Below are 16,967 nucleotides of genomic sequence, written 5' to 3'. Positions count from 1 at the left end.
CCTTCCTCACGTGCAAGCCAGTATTTTTTCCTAATCCTTGTTATGGGGTAAGTAGTGTGGAACCTCATTCGTCCTGTGGCAGGCTCTAATACCATGAAGAAATTTGTGGGCCTAACTCATCTAAAAAAACTAGTTCAATAAGAGAGGGTTATTCATTCCTTATAAACATGCCAAAGATCTTGTCCATAGGTAATGTGGGACTATTTCTCAACAACATAATCCCCTCAATCACAAGCAATTTTGCCACCTCCAGCCCAGAAGAACTAAATATTGCAAGATTCTCACCTCACTTGAACAAACAAACCAAACCACAAAGAATCACAACCCAAAATTCGGTGGCTTTGGGCGGATTCTGGCAGCGTCTCTCGGTGGAGGAGGCGTTGGTGGTTTAGGCGTAAATGAGTGGGGGTAATGTAAAAGGATTTTTATTTTATTTTATTTTATTTTTTGGTCTATGGGAATCTTGGTTAGCTGATCCAGTGTTTTCATATACAATATATTTGGTGTTTTTAACTAGCTTGTCAAAATTTTACTAGAGGCTATAAAACTCTTATTTTACAGCCCATCTTGATTGAAGGGGCTCTCTTATGAAAAACATTGCTAGTCTTGCAACTAGTTTTACCGAAGAAATAAAGTCTTTGAGTTGGAGATGAAAGCAAACCGAGGAGAGTCATTCTCTTAAGGTGCACGAACGTTAAAAAGCCTCTAAAACCTATATGAATCTCCACTAGGAAGCTGTAACAACCATTGGAAGAAAGCTGAAGTGGGAAAGGCACTATTAAAATTTGAAACAAGAGTTGATGAAGAGTGGGTACTCTATATCTAGTAGTGCAAGTCTCCACTACGGGATCAAACCATAGAGAGACTAAAACCAAAAAAATCCAAGGAACCCAACAATAAATACATAAAATAATAATAATAAAAAAAAATTATTATAATAATAATAATAAAGCAACAAATGGAGATACAAATACAGCAAAACAACAAGTTTATAGAAGAATAGAAAGAAAAGAAAAAAAAAAGTTTATAATAGAAAAACAGAAAATCAACAAAATAATCTTCAAATTTTAATTTAAAAATAATGGTTGAGAATTGAAAAATCCAAATTACTCACATTTATTGTCAGTTAGTAGTAGTTGAATCTGAATTATTAAAGGCTATATGTCTTAAATGATGTTCATTTAGTTATTGTCAATTTATAAAGAAATTATAATCATCACTTTCATTATTGTCATTATTATTTGACAATTTTATAGCCTTTGTAATCAATGTAATTGGTATGTTTAGGTTAGAGAATTTCTATGTTTTATCTTTCTTTATTAATGTCATTATTATTGTGCAATCCTATAAATATTTTAATTAATACAGTTGGCATATTAAGGCTGGAAAATATGTATGGTTTACCAAGTAATGTCATTTCGTATAAATATGTGTGTTTTCTTGGATAAAAATATTTGTGTTTACACTCTTTAAATCTACAAACTCATATGTGTTTATCGATCATGGCGGCAAGGGTGGACTTAATAGTTTTCTTCCTGTGCTTTCTCTATCTTAGCGGAAATCTAGTTGAAGCTGGTTGGGGATTATCTTTAAAGGAAGAACTGAAATTCAAGAAGCGACTTATAAATCTTAAAACTTCTGCAATTAAAAGCATCCAAGTAAGATTTCCAAAAGTTATTCTTTTAATTCTTTATTTCTATGCATATTTCAAATATTTTGTATAAGATATTGAACAAATGATCAGGATAAAATTCAAACTCCGGTCCCTATCCTAGCACTTCTATATAAGAGTTTAAGAGGCATGCATGGGCTCAAGCCACACTTAATCGTAATAATATAATTTAATGCCATATACATAATTTATATATCCTATTTTATTTCATATTATTAGACTCCAATATTTTTGAAACCGTTTTTAATTTATTGGCTAACTTTAAGGTAAAATAGGCACAAAGGAATGCTACAAGTCCTTCTTGTGTCACTTTTGTGTTCCTCCAAGAATGATGTGGCTCTTAAAATTTTCATTGAGCTTGTAATTAATTATTATTGGATTTTGATTTGAAATCTGCAGACAAGAGATGGAGATATATACGATTGTATTGATTTCTACAAACAACCTGGCTTTGATCATCCTTTTTGGAAGAATACTACATTTGAGGTTTAACTGTTAATGCAAATCTTTTTTCTTTTCAAATACTAATTGATAGAACTGATATCGTTCTAACCTTTCAAGAGTATCATTACAGATGAAACGTAAGTTGTTTTTACAAGGAATGAGAGCCAAAGGGAATTTACCCTTAAATATTGGGCTAAAAGGTCTAGTGTGCCCTTATGGAACAGTTCCTATAATAAGAATCAGTAAATATGACTTGGCAAGAGCCAAAATGCTTTCAAAGATATATTCTTCAAATATCGACGAAGAACCTGGACGTCATGTAAGTATCATTATTTTTTTTGTGCTAAAAAAAATGTATTATTTTTTGTTAGTGAATCTACCCTAGTGTTAGTGATGCAAGTGAATTAAGAATATGGTTATCTCATGCAGTATGCAATACTTCGAACAAAAATTGACCCCAATAGGAAGCTTGCTGGAATTGAATCATTTATTAGCTTATTTCATACAAAAGGAGTTACTGGGTCTCAGTATAGTGCATTCCAGATGACACTTTCAAATGGTTTTGACACCATAAAAACAGGTTTCACGGTAATTCTCTATTTTAGGATAGTTTATCATTTGCTAATTAATAGACACAAACATATATATACTGAACAAATTTCTTTTTAGGTAAATCCTTTATTGTTCAAAGACAACCAAACTCGGCTATTTGCGCACCTCACAGTGGGTTTTTGTAGATTGTGTTGAGTAATTTCTTTTTTTTCTTTTTTTAACTATTTGTAACAAATCAAATTAAGGATTTATATTTCATATTTTTCTATTGATAGACAAACCTTTTATTGTATGAATTCATTCTACCAGATTGATGGAAGAACACAATGTTTCAATCAACAATGTCCTGGATATGTGCAAATAAATTCACAAATGCCTCTAGGTTGGCCAATAGATGTGACTTCTGTTATAGGTGGACCGCAATTTGCCCTTAAATTGCGAATCAATAAGGTATGAAAGGGAATATGTGATTTTAGATGTTCGTTAAATTACTAAACAAATCCATAGCCATGAATATATGTTTTACACTAAATTTTGTTTCATTTTTACTTACTATCACATGGTAGGAAATACTTGACGGGCCATATTCAACAAAATTTGTTTGGTCATTATACTATGAAGAAGAGAATTATCTAGTTGGTTTTTGGCCCCCGACACTATTTGGGAAATTGAGTGAGTTTGGCAATCAAGCTGATTGGGGAGGAGAAGTTTACAGTCCATTAGACCAGCCTAGTCCCCCTATGGGTACTGGCCTTACTCTACCTGGGACAGATACAGACCATTTCGCTCATAGTCGTCGAATTGCAACTGCATATGAGAACGCAAAGTTTAATTTTGTCAATCCAATCGATTCAGAGGTTTATGCATCTAATCCAGATGCATACAATATTAAAGATTTAGGAAATATCAATGAATATTTTGGACGTCTTATTTGTTATGATGGTCCTGGTGGAATCAAAGGAGCTTGAAACTGTAGTTTTACTAATTCCCATTTTAATAATAATGAGTTTTCTCAAAGTTATCAAGTTAATTTGTATTAAGTGAATTTTTTTTAAATTCAAGAAAAGTTGATTGACATATATGTGACAAGCAGAACCATTAGCTTCTTTCATTTTGTTGGTTATAAGACATTGATTGCACTCAATATGCTGTATATAACCAATATTCCCTTTGATATATATCCATTGGAGATTTCCATAAGCATATCCATATATTGATGTTTTCCAAAAAGAAAATTGTATAATAAGTCCTTAAGTCAACTCTCTAAAATTTAAAAATCTTCAAGTTATTTTTTAAATTTAGATAAAACTCATCATCCCCTCATATATATATATATATGTGTGTGTGTGTGTGTGTGGTGTAGCCACTTCCCAACCTTCGTTAATAAAACAATTACAACTAAAACTATATCACCCAAAATAAATAGAGCTTATGAGGCACAATTTGAGTTTCCAACTATATATAGCTACGCTAATGGTCCCAACCAACTAGCCCAATGCAGCTCTGGGTCTGGTGCTGGTGGGGTGATTACCCCAAATGTACGTCGACACTCGGGGCAGGCAACACTTGTTCCGATGGCGACCATAGCCACGAGGCATTCTGTATGGAATATATGTGCGCAGGGGAGGATGCGTAGACTGTCCCCTTCAACTAACTCCATTTGACATATTCCACAGCGAGTGGTTCCAAAAGCACCCACTTCCCCACACACAAACACTAGACTTGGTAACCTTTCTATCACCCGCCTTGGCTCCCCACGCAAGTAAGCAAGCCATGCATAGCGTAGTCCCAAGCTTATAAGGAATATTGCCACGCCCACAAGCACTAAATAAATAACATTCCAGAACAGCTTATTGTCATCATTATTACTAGAGGAATATTGGTAATTGACGTCATTATTTGATGCTGAAACTCTCGTAACAAGGACAAAGAAACTTATGCAGTAGATGATTCCACGAACCTGCAATAAATTAATAAGTTTATATTATTTTTAGATAAAAATAAAAATTGTATTTGTACGTATGATTTAAATTTGCAAGGCTAAACTTATGGTGCATGTATGATTTTTTGGGATGAACAATATCATTATATATGGAAGGCTATTCTTTTAACGTAATTTCTGCCCTATGTAATTTCTAAGTTCATCGCAACACCAATTAATTAACACACGATTTAGTTATATTTCTTATAGTTTTTGTTTCTCTTAGTGATATATCAGCTTCTATCCTAGGCCCTTTTCTTTTTTTGTTTTTTCTTCCCAGTTTTGTGTTGTGTTTATTAACAAGCAAGACATGTATAGGCGAATAAATTAATAAGTGTACAAGGCACTAATTGAATCACATAAAAAAAGGTCAAGTCGTGATTGACCAATTTACACAAGCTGCGTGTTAAAATTCGAGTTATTTTTTAACCAAGATTGTTTTAATTAATATCAATAAATCTTGAATTTTTTTTTTTTTTTTCTTTTATCAGTTTCCAATCTTTATAATTTTCACGCGAAATTTTTAAAAATAAATTCACATCACAATTTTGTATTGGCTATTGGAATTTTTGTTTGCTGCTAATATCTTACAGTACTATAGAGATAATAATATTGTTCTTGTCTTAAAAATACTTCCAAGGTTATATCTGGACAGAGTTTATGCAATTTATTTGCCTTGAATAATATGACTACATTAATTACCACTACTTCTCCTCCCTACCCCAACCCCACGTGCGTTCCCCCTAAAAAAAAATCAAAAACAAAACAAAAGAAAGCAAAATAAGGCATCCTCTTGGAATATAATGCCTCAGTTTTAAATGAGATAACATTTTAGGGGTGTCAGCGAAGTCACGAAATTCAGCACCAGTGAGTGAGCAACATATTTTACAGATCTCTTAATATTAGTAGAAGAAGATCTTTTACGTACCTTGAGAATATTTGTCCTAGAAAAAGCAAATAATATTATAATAGCCTTCTGCCATGGCGAAATGTAGGCGCCCCTGTACAATTTAAAACGATGCGTTAAATCAAAGCCTTGGACTACAAGTTACACCCTTTTTTTTTCTCTCTCAAAGAAAATACTAAAACAGAACAATAGAAAGAAGATTATATATGGTCATAGACAACCTCGTCTCTATTTTCGACGTCCCATTCGGTTGCGAAAGAGGCTGATAATGTCCATTATCCGCCGGAAATTGAAAAACAGTCGCTCTATCCGACCCACTGGCCATCAAATTGGTTTCGATCACCTTTTCTTTCAGTTGGGCACGTGCAAAGCAATTGTAGACCCCTGCAGCAAACTCTACATTGCCGGAATCGCCCATTTGGTGAATTGTAGGTGCTCTTGAAAAATGGGATTCACGCACCATGCGCCATGCAGATGCACATGATAGGCCGAGAACTTTGGTTTTGGATTTGGGTTTTCTCGCACTAGCGTGTTTGTCTATGGGGTGGTGTTTTTGGAGGGGCATGTGAGGTGGAATTTGAATTATTGGCGTTTTTGATGAATAATGGATAAACGCCGATTTGCCAAATTTCCGGTACATGGCCGGGGCAACCAGTCCGGTGAAGTTGTTGAGCGAAATGTTCAAGAAGTTAAGGCTGGTGATGAGTGGAGGGAAAGTACCGTTGATGGAGTTGTTGGACAAGTCTAAACGCTTCAATGATTCCACCGGTGCTGCAACCGTCCAAAATGCAGCAAAAAATATGCAAAAAGTCTTCATTTCTTGCGCCATGTTGCCTTGGTTCTGAAACTCTCGGCAGCAGCAATAACCTTAAAGACAACTTGGGAACACACGAACTTTTCAGAATACTTCAAACTGGTGATCGATGAGAAGCAGAAAATCAAACACCGTCTTTCACATCACAATACAATTAACGCCGTCGTTTATAAAGAAGCTAGAGAGGTGGTCGATTTGGAAGCAGCAAACACCCACGTGGACCTCTTAATTATCAATTTTACCAAAACAAGAAAAGGAATGACGAAGAAGCTACAAACTAACCCAAAACAAGCACCTTGTTTGTTTGTTATTTACCACGTTGCAGGTGAAATAGTGGCCGTGGTTTTGCGTGTCCATGCTAATTTCCAGTGAACCTATTAAACTCATGAGAAATGCGATCTCAATTTCAAAAAATGCCCTAAATGAACCCTTTTAAGATGGATAAGTTGAATGAGATGGCATCCACTGAGGTTCAACATTTTGGTACCTTTTTTTAATTTTTAATTCTTGGGGCCATTTGCTTATTTTGCACGTACGACAAGAAACAAAATTTTTTCAAGCTACATTGTTATATATGGTTATTTCCTAGGTAATTAACATACTTTTTTGGAGGTAATTTCCTTGGCAGAATGGAGTTTAAAGGGTAGAAGATGAGAGTTATAATTATCATTGTATTAATCGTCTATAAAAGTATTATAACCCCTCTGTTGTTAAATGATATAATTATCAAGCAAAAAAAAAAAAACAGATAAATAATTAAATTTCTAAAGACCATATTGGATAGTAATTCTGCTTGATTTCTTGTATGGTTTTTGGTTTAAGAAACTAGTTGCTGATGTCTGATGATACTCGATCGGTCTTCTTGGATTTAAAAACTGGCTATTTTTTTAAAAAAAATATTGGATGCCTGAAACGGTTTTCTCCACACGCGTACGTAATCCCTTATGGATCCTTTGTTGAAGCACTATGTTGATATTAATGCTGCAGATAAGGTATACCGTATACAGAGTGATTTTTTTTTTTTTTTAATTTAAGAAAAGGGTACTAAAGTGTTTTGAGTTCTAGCTAGTAGTTGCTTTTCTTCTCTTAATTAATGATCCGTTTAAGGGAGGAAAGAAACGCGTTCGAAACCGTCTTTGTGCTTTTAAGGTAGAGTTATGGACGCAAGAGTTTGGTTAAAAAATGATTAAGGAAATTAACCATTATCTAAGTCTTACTTTGTCTCGTTAATTTATTGCCACTAAGATCGTGGGTGCATGCTTGAGGACGCGCGCGTAGAGACTAGATTGGTTTAATTTGATTAATCACATCTTATATTTTTCATCCGGATTTTGTGCCTAATTTCCATACACATCCTTTGAAAAACAAAAATAGGGTAATTTTCTACCACAATATAAAGGTGTCAAAAGGTGAAAACTACAAATATTCCAATGTTAATTATTACTAAAATGAAAAAGTAGATTATTTACCTAAACCTCCATGCAATAGAAGATAAGTCGGTGGTGGTTTAGTGATTTTAAGGAAATTCTCATAAAGTTAGGCATGTATTAAAGTGTGGGTTCGATTCTCCTCAATGGAGAATCACTCACACAAATATGATTAATATTAGCCGTATTAGGAATCATTGATGTCTTTATGAGGTTGAGTCAGGCTAGCCATAACTCAATTGGTCTTGAGAGAGTGCCTACAGTTCCCGCTATTTATGTCTTGCCTTCTTAAGTGGTTTCCGACAGGCATGTACTACTATGGTCATGTCTAGATAAAATAGCCATTATCGGTCGCCAACTACTACCCTTTTGATTAAAAAAAATATGAAGAAGATAAGCCCTAAATTAAAACACTTAAAACAGAAAATTGATATGATATAATTAGTGAATATTTTTTGTACTCACCAAAAAAAAACTTGGACATTGAAGGTTGGGTAAAACAAAATAGCATTCACTCGAAAATCGAAGTTGGCTAAATTAGATCACCAAACACGTAGGATTTTCACACACACACACATATATATATATATATGTATATATATATGGAATATTTGAGAATGAAGTTAAAAATGCACAGATCCACAACATGGTACGTAATTTGTAAATAAATTGCTAAAAGTTGTTCTAGTAGTGACGCATGCATGACGTGTGCAACTTTAATTACTCTCTTTGGCTTCACTCTCTAGCTATTTCACACGATTATTCAATATGGTATTAATTTAAAAGATAAAATAAACAAAAGAAAAACAGAAAAAAAGGAAGGAAAGAAGGAAAGAAAGAAAGAAATAGGGTATAAGGTTGAACGAACAGCTAGCTATGAGTAAGGTATTAGGTGCTTCAAAATAGGATACAAGTTTATGTAATTATAAAAAAAAAAAAAAAAAAAAAAGGATACAAGTTTATGTAAATCTTCGATCATTGTGTGAGCTTTGATTCTACTTGCTAACTTTGGTATTAAATGGATTGGATCCGGACATAATTAGGATTTCTCATTTCAGGACAAGAATTCTCTTCGGTTCATTTTAACTGGAGGGGATCTATTTAGTATTAAAATAGGAATAAAATTGTCATTTTACATATTTTTTGTCTAGTTTAAATGAATCAGAAAGAATTCAAATTCTCATTTTAAGGGCCAATGAGGGGATAAGCCCAATTTTGGTAAGACCAAGCCTAATTTTTAAACAAAAAATGTACATATATTTAACTTAATAAAAAATATTTAAAAATTAGTGAGAGCCTACCGCCCTTTAAGGTAGTTCCATCCTTGATCGGATGAATTTTAAGGCCTCCTTTTTTCTAGACCTATTTGATATGCTTGTAATAAGGCCATTCATGCCACTTTGGCCTTTTCGATGGCTGGATTCAACATGTTGCATTCGTTGTCCCTGAATATATTTTAGTGGCCTAGATGATCTCAAAGAATGATCACTTCATGAATAATTGGTGATGAATAATCTGTGAGAGGGGGAGAAAATCTTATATTTTGTGGTATGGGCCCTTGAGCCTTTTTGGGCCTCTTAGGACTTGATCGGGCTCTTAGACCCATAGCCTTTTCGGTCCCATGAGTATGCTGCAATTCAGGCCACAGTAAATGAAAAGATCGATAATGATTATAGGTGTAACACCCGAGCCCATATTGAAAAGGTGAGAAGTAGCTTACATAGAGTGAGTAGTTTATAAAGATTAAAAGTGCTAAGTCCCACATTGTCTAATTATTAGAAAAAATTGGGTTTTATAATAAATTTTAGAGAAATTTCAAATTGACTAATTTTTTTAAAGTAATAACGCAAATGTGGCTAGCACTTTTTACTGGGTCGTTACAATAGGCATCATAACCTTGCATTTTGGTCAAATGGAGTGCATGTTTTAATAAGTACTCAAGGCAAGTCTGTTGTTTTAGTCATCACCGATCATGATTTCATGCACTTGTTACTTGGAATCATTTTGGTGCCGAATCCATTGTACTCATTTTAGTTCTTAATACTGAGATGCACTAAAAGAATTTGGTCCATCATGTGACTAATTCTCATTTAAAATGGTCATGTTTGGCATGTTCTCTTCTGTTTGGCATTTGGCCGGGTGTTTTCTCTGTTAAGAAACATGTTTTTTTTTTTTTAATGTTGCAATAATCAATCTTTTGTGTATCGTACGATTATCTGATGATACTTGTTGACCGGTTTCCCTTTTTTTTCAAAGTTGATCACCACACTTTATGTCATATAGGCAGCATTGTAGAAAAGCATCATGGAGTTTTCACAACAAGAGTTCAACTTTGTACACATCTATGTAAAGTCAGTGCCAAAGCCCTTGAAAATTTCTTAAAGGTAACTTAGGTCTTGGACTTTGGTGGCATAACCATCATGTTTAAAGTTTATATTTTGCTTGAGTGCAAGCAATTTTTTGGGACTACATCCCTAATTTAACTAAGTCGTGTGGTATGAGTGCGTTACACGAGTTCATAATTTATTTTTTATGGGTGGGTATACGAAAAGACCTTAACTTGGAGGTTTCCCATCATATAAAAAAAACAATCAGAAAGGTAGCTTGACTATGTCCTAACCAATATATTTCCAAATACTGCTAATAGGATATGCAACCTGTAAGAGGTTTCTTGAGTTATCTATTAAACATTGGGGTGTGCGATTTTTTATGTTGTTTTATATTATTCTATACTTTATTTAAAATTGAGAATGCCGAGAAAAAATAATTTAGAAATTACGTTTGGATGATTTAGAAAACAAAATGGAAAAATATGTTTGGAAAGATGAATTAAATTGATATAATTAAAAAAATAATAATAAAAACTAAAAGAAAGAAATTAAGTGGTGGTTGGAAAACCACCCCTGGGGTGGCTCTGCCATGGGTGTGAAAACTGTATTTTTATTGGTGGATCTTGAATCATAAATTCATACTCTAACCTATCACCTATGTAGTGTTTGTAATGGGGATCGGATCAATTATTCTGGTAGGAGTAAAGTTAGAAAGACAAAAGGAAATTAATAATGAGAGAGAGTTTTGCAGCTAAGCTTCTTCACAAGCTTACTTGCTCTCAAATTTACACCACCCAAGCTATCATTCATCATTAACTGAAACCATGCTTTTTATTCTTGCATGACGTCCATCTCCACTATCGGTTTCAAAAAAAAAAAAAAAAAAAGTGATAATTGAATGTGTTACTTTTATGTGTAAGGATAAGGTTAATTCGTATAAATATAGAATATATACAGGAAAAAGCCTACATATTCTCCTTCAAATTACTATTTAATTAATAATGTATTTTTCAAATTTTTAATTGAGATAATGTCTCCTTTAAACTATTAAAATTTGTCAATATATATTCCTTCAATGAATAAAATGCCTTAATAAAATAGAAATATTTTTTAAAAAAATGGTGTAAATTTAAAAAAAAAAAAATCTTTTTTTTTTCAAATTTATTAGAATATTTTTATCTTATTGAAGAAAAAAAAATTATGGACATTTTTTATTTTTTTGCTGGCTTTGAGGAAATATTATCAATTTTTTGGTAGTTTAGAAGAATATTGTCGTAATTGAAAATTTTAAAAGAAATTATTATCAATTGAGAAGTAGTTTGAAGGAGGCATATACTTCCACCCTCATATGGAGTTCCATATATATATTCAATTGGTGCGCGCATGCCAATTTCATGCATTGTCTGTGTAATATTAGTGGAAGACTTTCATCCAATCTTGCGTTAGAGCTGCCACACCTCCACATGAAAAACGCATGGTACAACTACAACAACAACTTACAAGTATCAAACAGATAGAAATCAAACATTTAATTGTAGGAGAGGAAACTGGAGGTATTCCCACAACCCCATGTAAAAATATATAAAATGTAAGAGAATACGTGGTATTTATAAAAGACTTAGAAGCAAACTAAATCAGAGTTAATATGGAATTTATTCTAACACCGTATCTACCAAATGAAAAATACTATCATTCTTCTTAATATTTTCTTAGTGTTCTTCTAATCTTACCTGAATATTATTTTATTAAAAAAAATAGAAAACAATATTATTCACTTTAGACCGAAAAAACACTAAGAAAACACTACAAAAAACCGTAACATACTAGCATTGCTAGTACCAAATTGTGAGGGTCCATGTATATCATCAAAAACTACCCCACAACAAATTAATTGCAACCATTCAGTCAATTTTTTAACGCTTATAGTCAGAAATTTCGGTTACATCTCATAATATCTTCACCAATTCCTGTTCTCTCTCTCTCTCTCTCTCTCTCTCTCTCCCTCCTATATATATACGAAGAAACCAACAGAAATTATGAAGGAAAAGCATCAAAACATGTACAAAATAATGGCATGCATTAATGGGAAAATGAAGTATATTTGTGGGGTGTTAATTATCCTCCTTATGGCCGTTGTTTGTGAAGCTGGCGTCCCTGCAGGCGCAGTTTCAGGATTCATTCAAGCAAGAGACGCCCATTTTGCACTAAATGGATCTCCATTCCTCTTCAATGGCTTTAACTCGTATTGGATGATGGTTGTTGCTTCAGAGCCAAGCCAAAGGTACAAAATATCGAGTGTGCTTCGCGAGGCTTCCGCCGCTGGGCTCACCGTCTGCCGGACATGGGCATTTAGAGACGGAGGTTACCGAGCTCTCCAAATATCTCCGGGCGTTTATGATGAGGACGTCTTTCAGGTTATATCACTTCTCTCTACTTTCTTCTTTCTTTTTTTCTATTAAAAAATAATATTAGAGAGTTTTCTTCCAAACTGGATTGAAGGAATCTCTTCAAACTCAATCTATAAAAATGACATGTGTCTTTTGAACATGTGAGATATACATATTTTTTTAATAGCAGGTACAAAGTTGGAATTAATCTTTCTAAAAACTCATGTGCATTTCACATGTTAATAACAAAAAAGATACTAGTTCAAATCTCCATCCGCCCTCTTGTGCGGACATGTCAAAAAAAAAAAACAAAAACAAAAACAAAAATGACACATGTTATTTTTATAAATTGAGATGGAAGAAGTTCCTCTAACTCAGTTTGGAAGAGAATTCTGTCCAAAAGGATAGGACGAGTAGGGGCGACAGGAGTGGCTTCCTACCTGAGCATGACCATATATAGCAGTACCTACTCACTAAGAACCAATGACAGAAAGGATTTAAACGGGGAGATTGCAAACGCTCCCTCAAGTCGGTTTCAACCAAACTCAACTTTACTGAAAGCACTAGTGGACACTTAGCCGGTGAAATGGGAATAATTCCAAGCCATGCTGGGCGTCGGTTGATGTCGATAGAAAAAATTTTTGTTTTGTCAAAATGTTAGTAAAGTTGGAAATTTCATCGACTTATTCCGCCAAATTTTTGTCCCGACATTCATAGGCAGTCGGTTCGGTAAAGTCGGTATGTGAAAAAATTGAAAATTATCGACGAAGTTGATCGGTAAAGTCGGTTCGGTTAACAAATTTTATTTCGCCTACCGAATTGAATTTGTTGAAAAAAAAAAAAAAAAAATGTTTCGCCTACCGCTCATTGGTTAATCGGTGTCGGTAGAAGTCGGTCAGCTATCGGTCGGTAGGCGGTCGAAAGTCGATAAGCGGTGAATTTGCTCAGGCCTAATTCCAAGCGTTTTCATTGTGGGATTCGAATCCCAAACCACTTGGGAGTGAGATAAGTGGCACGCATAATGCATTGATTTGTAGCTTCTTTGAAATGCTTATTATTACTTTTAACGATTCTCAGGGACTTGATTTTGTGATCTCGGAGGCAAGAAAGTATGGAGTTCGTTTAATTTTGGCTTTGAGTAACAATTACCAAGACTATGGAGGAAGACCTCAGTACGTGAAATGGGCTAGAAGTGCTGGCATGGCAGTCAATGGTGATGATGATTTTTACACAAATGCAGTCGTGAAAGGGCACTACAAGAACCATGTGAAGGTAAATATTATAGGAGAGCTGCTTTCTTCGGCTATCATTTACATAGAAATAAATGCTAAACCGTTAAACTGCAACTTGTCTCAAAAGCTTTATTAGCTGATAGAAAATGGTAGACTTAATCGTTTAAATTATATTCTAATACATTTCCTCACGTGTGAGCTCAAATTTCCACTCCGCAAGTAAGGCTCAACAAGTGAAATTTTTAGCTGAAATAGAGGATAAATTATAAAGTTAGGGTTTGCACTCATAACATCTGTCTCTAATACCATATTAAATCACAACTTGTTTTAAAAGTTTAAGCTAACAAAAAATTGTAGAGTTAAACATTTAAATTATATTCTAACACTAACATGTTGCCTCTTTTTTGTTTTTCCCTTCTTTTTGTCTGTTATATGGTTTTGTCACAGAAAGTGCTAAATAGGATGAACACAATCACTGGAATTGCATATAAAGATGATCCGATGATTATGGCTTGGGAACTAATGAATGAACCACGCTGCAAAGTTGATCTCTCTGCAAGACCATAAACGTGAGCCATTAGAGCCCTAACTTGACAATTTATAGCAATATATATATATAGACATCGATGCACTTGTAAAGTTATTGTATTTATTCAAACAGGAATGGGTTCAAGAGATGGCTCCCCATGTTAAATCCATTGACAACATACACTTATTGGGAGTTGGCATGGAAGGTTTCTATGGAGACCCAATTCAGGATCGAAAGCAATACAATCCTCAAGGTTTCCAAGTTGGAACAGATTGTATAACCAATCATATGATTAAAGAGATTGACTTTGCAACCATACATGCATATCCTGATGTCTGGTAAGCTCATAATTTTCAGAAATATTCACTAGCACTCTCATCCGAGTAGCCAAAATAACCTAAATTTTGTCTAGCCACAATGCTAAAATGGATCTAAAATGCTATTTGCATCCGGCTCACCAAATTGGTGAAATATTTGGTGAGTGTGAACCATGCTCACCAAATCTTGATTTTTTTTTGTTGAGCTGGGTGTAATTAAAATAGAGAATAAATCTATTGAGCCAAATATGAAAGCTCTTTATATTTTAAAAATTTCGATAACGTACAGGCTTCTAGGACAGAGCAGTTACTCGCGAATGACATTCCTGCAAAAGTGGGTGACAAGTCACTGGGCAAACTCGAGGAGCATCTTGAAGAAGCCATTGATTGTCGCCGAATTTGGAAAATCAAAGAAAGAAGCCATCCATTACAAGGACTGAAGGAAATTATGTTCAACAGTTTTTTTATCCTCGAAGAAGCACCTCAGAATAATGGATGATAGTATTTATCATCATTTTCGAAGTTCAGATATTTAAAGCATCTGAGGTACAGATTTGCAAACACATGTAATGTCATCAAAATAACTCTAATTAAGAATGAAAAAACTACTCTAAGAATAATAAGCGGCAGTTACCTGTGGATCCAGTTTGCTTAGCAAGGGATACATATTTTTTCAAAACTTCTTCTTGGATTCGAGCATTGTTATCATCACAAGCCCGAACAATCATAGGCAGGACATGTAATATTAAGTGCTCCTGACTAGTCTACAAGAATCACGAAAAGAAAGTATTTTAATTGCGTTAAGTTCAAGATAGTAGGACATTCATAAAAAGGAAAAAAAAACTTTTAAAAAAAGAAAGAAACAGGCAGTGGCTTCATTCCAGAGAGAAGTTGTCTCAACAAGAACAAGTAGAATCTTGTAACCAACTGTGACAGCAAGAACAATTGTGCCAAAGTAGTAAATGACTACATTTGAACTTTTAAAGTCATCTAGGTGCTCCTCCTAGACAATTTAATACCTTCCATTTGAGCCTCATGTTATCAAGACACCCTTGAGAAAATTTAGGTTATGAACTCATGGCCCTTAGTCATCTCAGCGTTGGAATAATATGATTCCATTGCTATAAATATGGATTATTGAAAGAATAAAACATGTATTAAAAATTTTGTTCATAGCAACTCATCTTAAGCAGTTACAGACATTTCCATGCAAATAAGATCCTGTTATTTAATAAAAGTATTTGAGTTGAATGCCTCATATTGAGAGTTAGCTTGTTGATTATAAGGTCTGCATGCTTCACAATCAGCAATAGTGTCTCGCCTGCACCAGTGCTCAGTACAGGAACAAGAGCTGGTAGTGTTGATAGCTCAAAATCATTTTTATCCTACAAATTATTTTAGGACATGAATACATTTTTCAAATAAAATATCAATTCCTTATCTAGATAGATAAAACATAAAAGAGATTCAGTATCATATGCAGATCCGTATTCATTTTTGTAGTAAATCATGATGAGTAGTAAAACCATGATATTAGTCCTTAGTCTTACTGTGCATAATTACAACTCTGGAAACAAAATGAATAAAATGGTTTCGCTGATAAGCACAAAACTACAAGTCAACCCCCACCTTTGAATACACATTCTTTTTGGGAGGGAGATTAACAGCTTTGGGAGTCTTCTAGCAAGATCATAATATAGCATGTTGGGACATTACTCAACCCAAAAACTTAAGTCAATGGGTTTGGACTCAACTATGCTATATTAACCACTCAACTATGGGTTTGGACATTTCTTTGAAGAGTTTGTAGTCTGTTTGGATAGGGTTAAATTGTTTAAGTTGTTTAGCTTTATGTGTCTGTCCTGTAACCTTCTTATGTTTTAATGAAATTCGGTACGTTACCAAAAAAAAAAAAAAAAAAACCACTCACTTGTTGCATCTTTCTTTTTTTTTTCATAAATCTCTCACTAGTTACATCTTTCTAATGTGGGACTTCACATTTTTACACTCACACGTATGTGCTCAATAATCTCTCTCTAACGTGTGAGTCCATCATCACATCTCTACACTCCACCTCAAATGGAAGTTTTATTAATCTTATAGGTCATCTTCAGGATCACTTGTGTGCTATGTAGGCTTGCGTGTTCTATGCACGTTTGCCCCTACTCGAGGGACTCTCATCGATACACATGTCATTCACATTTGTCCTTATTCAATGGACCCTCAACCGTGCCATGCGCACCATCCCCACTTGCAAAAGGGACTACTATCATCCACCACACCGCACATCACCCTTGGCTATAATACCAATTATTACAGAATACTTTCGAAGTTTTCTAGTAAACCCTTATATGACATGTTAGGATGTCATTTAA

At 34.1% G+C, this 16,967-nt stretch overlaps 2 protein-coding genes and 1 long non-coding RNA gene across 3 annotated transcripts; all 3 read left to right on the top strand.

Annotated features, from left to right (window-relative positions):
• Nucleotides 1–1,484: 1,484 nt before the first annotated feature.
• On the top strand, nt 1,485–2,325 carry LOC132180492 (uncharacterized). Its single transcript, XR_009440163.1, has 3 exons — nt 1,485–1,658; nt 2,072–2,158; nt 2,247–2,325. It is a non-coding gene; the product is annotated as an uncharacterized LOC132180492 (long non-coding RNA).
• A 41-nt stretch (nt 2,326–2,366) lies between these two features.
• On the top strand, nt 2,367–3,636 carry LOC132182056 (protein neprosin-like). The gene is made up of 5 exons (XM_059595263.1): nt 2,367–2,435; nt 2,546–2,704; nt 2,786–2,839; nt 2,978–3,118; nt 3,235–3,636. Exons 1-5 carry the CDS (start codon nt 2,385–2,387, stop codon nt 3,634–3,636), a joined length of 807 nt encoding a protein of 268 aa, XP_059451246.1. The 5' UTR covers nt 2,367–2,384.
• An 8,549-nt stretch (nt 3,637–12,185) lies between these two features.
• Nucleotides 12,186–15,041, top strand: LOC132183154 (mannan endo-1,4-beta-mannosidase 5-like). The gene is made up of 5 exons (XM_059596551.1): nt 12,186–12,541; nt 13,592–13,786; nt 14,194–14,306; nt 14,398–14,613; nt 14,882–15,041. Exons 1-5 carry the CDS (start codon nt 12,197–12,199, stop codon nt 15,030–15,032), a joined length of 1,020 nt encoding a protein of 339 aa, XP_059452534.1. The 5' UTR covers nt 12,186–12,196; the 3' UTR covers nt 15,033–15,041.
• The last annotated feature ends 1,926 nt before the right edge of the window (nt 15,042–16,967 follow it).

This window comes from Corylus avellana, chromosome ca5 (assembly GCF_901000735.1).
Source record: "Corylus avellana chromosome ca5, CavTom2PMs-1.0".
Taxonomy (NCBI): Eukaryota; Viridiplantae; Streptophyta; class Magnoliopsida; order Fagales; family Betulaceae; genus Corylus; species Corylus avellana.
This window is presented reverse-complemented; position numbering and strand designations above follow the sequence as displayed.

Excerpts from the sequence above, each read along its gene's own strand:
- LOC132182056 (XM_059595263.1), top strand. The coding sequence starts at position 2,385 with ATGCTTTCAAAGATATATTCTTCAAATATCGACGAAGAACCTGGACGT. Across the intron at positions 2,705-2,785 it reads CCATAAAAACAGGTTTCACG|GTAAATCCTTTATTGTTCAA; the intron begins GTAATTCTCTAT and ends ATTTCTTTTTAG. Across the intron at positions 3,119-3,234 it reads TTAAATTGCGAATCAATAAG|GAAATACTTGACGGGCCATA; the intron begins GTATGAAAGGGA and ends ATCACATGGTAG.
- LOC132183154 (XM_059596551.1), top strand. The coding sequence starts at position 12,197 with ATGGCATGCATTAATGGGAAAATGAAGTATATTTGTGGGGTGTTAATT. Across the intron at positions 12,542-13,591 it reads ATGATGAGGACGTCTTTCAG|GGACTTGATTTTGTGATCTC; the intron begins GTTATATCACTT and ends AACGATTCTCAG. Across the intron at positions 14,307-14,397 it reads AAAGTTGATCTCTCTGCAAG|ATTCAAACAGGAATGGGTTC; the intron begins ACCATAAACGTG and ends GTTATTGTATTT.